Source organism: Phyllostomus hastatus, unplaced genomic scaffold (genome assembly GCF_019186645.2).
Source record: "Phyllostomus hastatus isolate PE091 unplaced genomic scaffold, TTU_PhHast_1.1 phas_contig_137, whole genome shotgun sequence".
NCBI lineage: Eukaryota > Metazoa > Chordata > Mammalia > Chiroptera > Phyllostomidae > Phyllostomus > Phyllostomus hastatus.
Window position 1 is genome coordinate 265,399 of NW_025333583.1, and position 9,049 is coordinate 274,447.

Here is a 9,049-nt window from a genome sequence, read left to right on the forward strand (position 1 = left end):
TGTGGGGAACTTTAGTTTGTATTATTTCAAATAAATAATAAATTCTTTTCCTTTTCACTGATCTCTGGTATTAAGAGACATCTTTCCTCAGGCGGCGGGCAAAATGAACCCAGTAGGTGGGGAGGAACCCCTGGAGAAAAAGGGGCGTCTTTTATACCATTCAGCCCCCTCCTTTCTGTTACACTAGGGTTTCCACAAGAATATCGATAATTTTCCCTGGCTGGTGTGGCTCAATGAACTGAGCACCAGACTGCAAACCGAAGAGTTTCTGGATTGAAAGCCAGTCAGGGCACATGTCTGTGTTGCAGGCCAGGTTCCCGGTAGGAGACGTGTGAGAGGCAACCACACATTGATAGTTCTATCCCTTTCTCCCATTCTTCCCCTCTCTAAAGAAAGAAGGCGCTCCTACCCTTTGTGACAGTTTGGATGGAACCAGAGAGCATTATGCTAAGTGAAATAAGCCAGTCGGTGAAAGACATATACCATACAATCTTACCTATAAGTAGAATCTAATAAAAAAAAAACAAGCAAAATATAACCAGAGACATTGAAATTAAGAACAAACTGAGAGTAACCAGAGGGTGTAATGAGGGAAAAGGAGGAAGGGTTTTCAGGAACATCTATAAAGGACACATGGATGAAACTAAACCAGGGGTAGGATCAGGGATGGGAAGTGGGGATGGCTGGGGCCAAGGGCATGGTCAGGGTAAAATAGAGAAACCTGTACTTGAACAACAATAAAAAAAAGTTAAAAATAAAAATTAAAATCAAATAAAATCTTTAAAGAAAAAGAATATTGATCATTTCTCCTGGGGCTTTTATTTTGTGTTAATATAAACCTATCTATGTTATTGTTGCATATAGTAAATATTTATACACACTTAAGTTTCAGAAATTGCTGCTGTTTCCTGTGAAAGTAATTTCAAACCTGAGTCTGTATTCTACTTCTTAATAAGTCACTTTATTGTTCTGACAATAATATTTATTCAATATTTTGCATTTCTAAACATTATAAAGATTCATAAGCTCTATTTTCTCATACCAGAAGATAATCACTGGGACTTCCTACTACCCAACATGCATCAGAAAATAATTTTGTAAAGTTGTGTTCTACTCTGTATTTTTATTATTTTAAAGTATATTTTATTGATTATGCTATTACAGTGGTCCAATTTTATCTCCCTTTTATTTTTCTCCCCTCCACCCTAAACACCCACTCCCACCTACATTCTGCCTCACTTAGTTCATGTCCATGGGTCATACATATAAGTTCTTTGACTTTTCCATTTCCCATACTATTCTTAACTTCCCCCTGTCTAATTTTTACCTACCATTTGTGCTTCTTATTCCCTGTACTTTTCCCCCATTCACCTCCTTACCCTTCCCCAGTGATAACCCTCCATGTGATCTCTATTTCTGTGAATCTGTTTCTGTCCTAGTTGTTTGCTTAGTTTGTTTTTGTTCTTCTTTTTTTAGGTTCAGTTGTTGATAGTTGTGAGTTTATTGTTTTACTGTTCATATTTTTTATTATCTTCTTTTTCTTAGATAAGCCCTTTAACATTTCATAAAATAAGGGCTTGGTGATGATGAATTCCTAGAACTTTACCTTTTCTGGGAAGCATTTTATCTTCCCTTCCATTCTAAATGAGAGCTTTAAAACTGTACTTCAACAATTAAATTTTTAAAAAATAAATAAATAAATGAGAGCTTTGCTGGATAGAGTAATCTTGGATGTAGGTCCTGGCCTTTCATGACTTTGAATACATCTTTCCAGCCCCTTTTTGCCTGCAAGATTTCTTTAGAGAAATCAGCTGATGGTCTTATGGGAACTCCTTTGTAGGTAACTGCCTCCTTTTCTCTTGCTGCTTTTAAGATTCTCTCCTCTTTAATCTTGGGTAATGTAATTATGATGTGCCTTGGTGTGTGCTTCCTTAGATTCAACTTTTCTGGAACTCTGTGAGCTTCCTGAACTTCCTGGAAGTCTATTTTATTCGCTAGACTGGGGAAGATTTCCTTCCTTATGTTTTCAAATTAAGTTTTCAATTTATTGTTTTTTCTCTTCTCCTTCTGGCACCCCTATGATTCAGATGTTTGAACATTTAAAGTCATTCCAGAGGTTTCTAAGCCTCTCATCATTGTTTTGATTTTTTTTTTCTATTCTGCTCTGGGTGCATGTATATTACTTCCTTCTGGTCCAAACTGTTGATTTGTGTCCCAGTTTCCCTCCCATCACTGTTGGTTTCCTGTACAATTTCCTTTATTTCACTTTTCATAACCTTCACTTTTCCCCCTATTATGTGACCATACTCAACCACTTCTGTGAACATCCTGATTTCCAGTGTTTGAACTGTGTGTCTGATAGGTTGGCTATCTCTTCTTCACTTAGTTGTATTTTTTCCTGGAGCTTTGATCTGTTATTTCATTTGGGTCATATTTTTTTTGTCTTAGCACACCTGTTACTTAGTAAGGGGTGGAGCCTTAGGTATTTGCCAGGGCAGTGCAACCCACATTGCTACATTGTGCAACTGTATATGGAAACCTCTGAAAATACTGAGAGAAGGGCCTGGAAAGAAGAGTTCAAAGCCATGAAAGGCAAGGACCTGCATCCAAGATTACTTTATCCAGCAAAGCTCTCATTTAGAATGGAAGGGCAGATAAAATACTTCCCAGGAAAAGTAAAGTTAAAGGAGTTCATCATCACCAAGCCCTTATTACATGAAATGTTAAAGGGACTTATCTAAGAAAAGGAAGAAGATCAAAAACATGAACAGTAAAATTACAACAAACTCACAACTATCAACAACTGAACCTAAAAAAAAACAAAAACAAAAATGAACTAAGCAAACAACTAGGATAGAAACAGATTCACAGAAATAGAGATCACATGGAGAGTTATCAATGAGGAGGTAGAGGGGGGAGAATGGGGAACAGGTACAGGGAATAAGAAACATAAATGATAGGTACAAAATAGACAGGGGGAGGTTAAGTATCGTATGGGAAATGGTGAAGCCAAAGAACTTACATATACAACCCATGGACATGAACTAAGTTGGGGGAATGATGGTGGGAGGGGAGTACAGAGTGGAGAGGAATAAAGTGGAGAAAAAATAGGACAATTGTAATAGCATAATCAATAAAATATATTTCTAAAAATTAGGGAAATATTGTCTTGGGTTTTCTAAGTCCTAAGCTTTCCACATCTCTTTTATAATCAGTTTGTCAATTTCTACATGAAAAGTTTTTGGAGTGTTTATCGGGTATACATTTAGCTGATAAGAACTGATATGTTAATAATACTGGCTTTACAATCCTTTAACACTCCATTTACTCAGCTTTCTTTCATTTTGCCTATCAGTGTTTATAGTTTTCAGTACAGAAGTCACCCACATTGTCATGAAAACTACCACTAGTTATGTTTTTCCTGCTCTAAATGGTATTGCTTTTTAAATTGCTTGCTATTCTTGTTAATCATTAGAATTGGTTCTGAAAAGCATTAACCATGTATACACAACTTTCCTAAATTATCTTACTAGTTCTAATAAAATATTGTAGGTTCTTTTTGGATTTTATAGAAAATATTCACGTCATTGCCAGATAAAACTCTTACTTATTCCTTTCCAGCAAAATTATTTCTTTTTCTTCTCTTATTACAGTGGTTAGGAGTTTAAATATAACGTTGAAGAGAAGTAGTAAGAGTAACCTTCTTTATCTTGTTTTCAATCTCAGAGAAAAAGCATTCAGTATCACCATTAAGTATGACATATTCTGTACATTTTTGTACATATATATGTATAACAGAATAGTTATGTTTCTTCCTAGTTTGCTGAGAGTTTTATTATTAAGTATTATCAAATGCATCTACTGAGCTATTCACATGGTTTTTCATCTTTATTCTCTTTAATATTTAATTCATATTGATTGATTTTTAGACCCTCTCTTAAGTAGGTACTTAACTAGAGGTTAACTAGAGATCAACACTAATTTGAGGAAATTCCACAATAAACTAAAGAAAGAATAACATTAAAAAGAGAAAGAAGTTACCCCAGGAGAAACAATGATATTGTTGTAAGCAAGAGAAAGATTTTAAAAACTCTAATATTTTTAGAGTTTTGAGAATACATACTGTACCACAAGATGCAGGAGAAAAAAAAACATAACTGAGAAGAAAGTAGTGGTTAGATATTTTTAAACTAATTTTTAAATATTTTCTTAAATGTACTAAAATGGTTGTAAAACAGCTGAGATTTCCTAGAGTATAAATAAACAAGTTAAAAGGGGGAAAAGTAAATCTGAGGGAAAATATAAGAGGGTTAGAATTCATGTAGGTGGTATTAGAGCTACCTACTTTGACTCAAGAAACCAGTATGAGAAAACCACAGAGGAGGAGCATATCAAGGGAATTATTTAAGGAGATACCAGAGTAGAAGGGCATGATTTTTTAAAGGGCACAGATGGATATTTAGAAAAAAAATTTTTTAAAGAACTAAGCCAAAGCACATCATTTTTTAAATAACAATACCTAAAGAACAAAGAGAAATATTTAAGAAGTTTCCAAAAAATTTAAAAACTGGCCTCCTATGGGATAATGATGGCAAAAACAGCTAGAGACATCTGTCCAGACACAGAGCTTGTAGAGGCAACCTTCGAATTCTCAGAGTGAATCAGGATGTGTAAGACTGAGACATTTTATTTTGCAAACTTCCATTTTGGGTATGCTTTCAAACATTTTAAATTTTTCTTTATGTGCATGCTAATACATATACACAAATTTCTGAAATGCAGCTTTATATATGTTCTTAAATTTTTATGCAGTTGCTATTTTAATTTTATGTTTTGCTTGTTTTCAACCACATCTCTTTGTTCTCATGTGCTTTGCCGCCTTCAGGCCTCTGGCATAATCCATTCTAATAACCTTGCATGTCTACTTCCCTAAATGGTCTCTAAGCATATAACTTTCTCTACTGAAAACTATAACCTACCAGTATGTTACAAGGATTTTTAAAATCACTTATTATATTATGGTTTTCTTTCTCTGCATCATACATTGTTATGTTACATCAAATTTGTTTTGTACATTAATACCTCACAAAAAATTCTCTATAAGTGTGACTTGTTTATATATTTATTTAATGTTCAATACTGTGCAACACATTCCCATTTTTAGAAAAACTCAATAGGTGGATTACAAAATCACAGAAAAGTAACCCAGTAATGAGAAAGGTGTGAAAATGAGAAGGCAATGAATCCAATCCTGGAGACATTAAAGAGAAATTCAGGAAGGCAGTCCAGCAGCAGACAGAAAACCCAGACATCTCGAGAGACTGAAACTGGTGGTGATGACAGCATGTAGATAAGTGCAACAAATGACAGCAATGTCATGAGGAATGGAAGGAAGGATTTGGTAATATTCTGTTTATTTTAAGGTGCCTGCACTACAGGTGAAGTGGCATAAATTGTATAGCATGAACTCCAGACAGCTACTAAAAACATTTTAAAAGAAGTCCACCTCACACCTGTTAGAATGGCTATTACCAAAAAGACAAGAAACAATAAGCATAGATGAGGATGAAAGAGAAAACAGAATCATAGTGTTGTTAGAGGAAATGTAAATTGGTGCAGATGCTAGGAAAAACAATATGGGGTTTCCTCCAAAAATTAAAAATAGAACTACCATGTAATCCAGCAGTTCCACTTCTGGGTATTTTTTGAAGAAAATGGAAACATTGCCTTGAAGAGATGCAGTACCTCTGTGTTCACTGTAGCATTATTTAAAGTAGCCAAGATATGGAAACAAACCAAATGTTCATGGATGTGTGAACAGATAAAGAAAATGTTGTGTATGTATACAGTAGAATATTATTCAGCTGTAAAAATGAATGAATACATGGTCATTCACAACAATAAGAAAGAACTACAAGAACATTATGGTAAGTGAAATAAGTCAGACAGAGGAGAAAAATGCATGTGATCTCACTACGTGTGGAATCTAAAACAAAATTTAACAAGCAAAAGGGAAGCACATAGTTACAGAGAGCAGATTTGTGGTTGCCAAAAGTACAGAGTTGGGGGTGGGGAAAATTGGTAAGGTTGGTAAAAAGGTGCACACTGCCAGTTATAAAATACATAAGTCATGGTAATGACATGGCAGCATAGAAACTATACGTAATAATACTGAATTACGTATTTGAAAGTTGCTAAGAGAATAAATCTTATAGGTTCTAATCACAAAAAAAATATTTGTGTAACTGTGTGACGATGGATATTGACTTACTGTGTTGATCATTTTGCAATAGAAACAGATATTGAATTATTACGTTTTTGTAGCACCCAAAATTAGTATGTTATGTGTCTATTACACTTCAATAAGAAAAGGAAAAGTTAAGGATCGTATTAAGGGGAAATTAATCATTGTGAGTCCAGGGTAATTACAGGGACTTCATAAGTTGAAGAGGGAGGCAGAAAAGTTAAAGTCAGAAAGAAATTTGAAGATGCTGTGTTGCTGGCCTTGAAGGTGGAGGAAGGGGCCATGAGCCAAGAATGCTGATGGCTTCTAAGGCCTAGGAAAGGCAAGAAAAGGAGTCTCCCCTTATGAGCCTCCTGAAAGAATTCAACCCAGACAATTCCTCAGGTTAGCCCAGAAACTGGTAGATCAGACCTCAGAAACTGTCAAAAGATAATTTTGTGTCGAGAAAATGTTTGTCACAAATTCAATGTAAAAGTTGAATTAATATGCTAGCAAAAGCATAGTAATAAAATGTTATTATAACCCGAGAGGGAAGAAAAAGAGGAGAAGATAGAAGAAATACAATGAATAAGGAGTCCTTAGAAACATACATAGTACATATTACTCCAACGTCAACAGAATAACATTGGCAATAAATGAGCAAGCATTTCATAGAAAAGGCCATTTTAATGGCCAATAAAGATGAAAAATATTCAACCCCCCCATGTAATCAGGAAAATGTGACTTAAAACAAGATGTGACTTTTTACCCACCACCTCTGCAGGGTTTGGGTGTGGGGAGATGGCATGATTCACTTGTTCTGATGTGAGGATGTATCGGTTCAGCTACACTGAAAGGCAAATTGGCAGGATCTATGAAAAGCAAATATTACACCCCTTGTTTCAAACACTCCAACTTTTGGGGTTTGACACGAGCCAAAGGCTTATATATATACATGCAAATTATATATACTAGCTGTTTACACAGCTTCTTGACAAAAGAGAACAATTGAAAAACAACTAAATATCAGTCAATGGAAGGCAAAATTGCTTAGAAAACATGGCACAACATGCCTTTGGAATAGTGTGTATCTGATCAAAACAATGAGGAGGACCTATATGTTTATTAGAGTTAAAAGATGTCTAAGATATTTAATATTAAAATAAGTGAAAATGTAAAATACAGAATGGCATATATAACATTATGCCATTTATTAAAAAGCAAGACACAGTTATGTATTTAGGAAGATAAATTATATGTGTCAATGTACAGGAAAAGTTCTGGGAGGCTGTGGTCCACAACCCGAACAGGACCAGGGTTGGAAGCAGCAGGGGGTGGGCGGTGAATAGCACTTTTTCCCTTTACATACATCCATGTCATTTGAAATTTATAATGCATATCTTTTTTATTAAAAGTTCTTAATTAAGCCCTGGCTGGTTTATCCAGCTCAATCCAGCTCAGTGGATTGAGCACGGGCTGTGAACCGAAGTGTCGCAGGTTCGATTCCTAGTCAGGGTACATGCCTGGGTTGCAGGCCATGACCCCCAGCAACCGCACATTGATGTTTCTCTCTCACTCTCTTTCTCCCTCCCTTCCCTCTCTAAAAATAAATAAAAATAAAATCTTTAAAAAAAAAGTTCTTAATTAAATGTATTAAGTAATATTGTTTCTGAACCTATTACTAGAGAAAAAATGGGTTTCTAGCATTTTCCTTCTAGAGGTCCATTCACATGTCAGATAAGTGACCACACTTACTGGTGATTGAAAATAAGTCCAGTGGATACCCTGAATTTTATAGGTTTTAAACTATTGTATTTAAAATAACCAAGAGGAGGCCTGGGAAAAATGAGAGTGTACAGAAGTTATGAGAAAATAACAAATCCCTTTCTCAAATCAGCAGGAAGCACAGCGGAGCTCAGGTGGCTCCACAGCAACGCGGTAGGTGTAAGAGTCCTGTGGGCTGCGGCCACTGCACTCACACCAGAGGCTGCCCCTCTGCAGTTTAAAGACCCAATTTTCTCACTACACATTCCTGCATTCCACTACACTGCACATGAGTGTACATGTAAAGCAGGACTAAGGTCCAGGTCTCGCTGAGTGTCTAACGACAGGCACTAAAGCAGCAGCACAGCCAGAGAGGAAATTAAAGGAAGGTACACAGAGACTGACCTGATGCTGAGGTTACTGCCCCCACTGGCCATCTTCTCGCCCCAGGTCCTGCCTGGGTCTCATCCCTCGGAGTCCTCAGCCTGATCCCAGTGTGGCTGTCTAGACCTGACCCGGAAAAGTGTGAATCACCCAGAGAGGGCTCCACCCAAAATAGAAAAACAAAAGTGAAAGTAACTTTCTAAGTGTTGTCAGACGTCTCCCTCCTCCTGCGCCCCAGTCATCAGGACACATGAGGAAATAGAGGAAAAGGAGGGACAGTCAGGACTGGGCAGGTCAGAGGAGAAGGACCTCCAGGGGGAGAAGGATCAGCTCCCAGGGGTCCACTCGTTTGTCAAAGACACTAAAAACAACCTGTGAACCCACTGTCCTCAGCTGCCCCAACCTGCTAAAGGGTACAGAGCTTACATGGGGAGGGAATGAACCCATGTTGCCCTTCATCCACGTGGAGATGGCTCTAGGGAGAAAGGGAAATACGGAAACTTCAGATCGTCACTCAGGCTGGTGAAGAGCTTGGCCCCAAGTGAGCTGGTCCCAGTGTTTGGACACAGGGCTGGAGAAGCACCATCCCTAGAGGAATGGTTTCCACATTTGATCCCTGAGTCCATCTTCCTCCGGATGGGACTAAGGGTTTTCGCCCAATTACATGTAAGATACAGG

The 9,049-nt window shown here is 36.9% G+C and overlaps 1 protein-coding gene across 4 annotated transcripts in view; it reads right to left on the reverse strand.

Moving 5' to 3' along the window:
* Positions 1 to 8,526, reverse strand: part of LOC123828251 (nuclear body protein SP140-like) — a 53,153-nt gene extending 44,627 nt beyond the window's left edge. For all 4 annotated transcript variants that reach the window (XM_045853076.1, XM_045853058.1, XM_045853067.1 and 1 more), the window contains exon 1: positions 8,393 to 8,526. In XM_045853076.1, coding sequence (XP_045709032.1) covers positions 8,393 to 8,424 — 32 coding nt within the window. In that variant the 5' untranslated portion in view covers positions 8,425 to 8,526. The remainder of the gene's footprint in view (positions 1 to 8,392) is intronic.
* Positions 8,527 to 9,049: the final 523 nt, after the last annotated feature.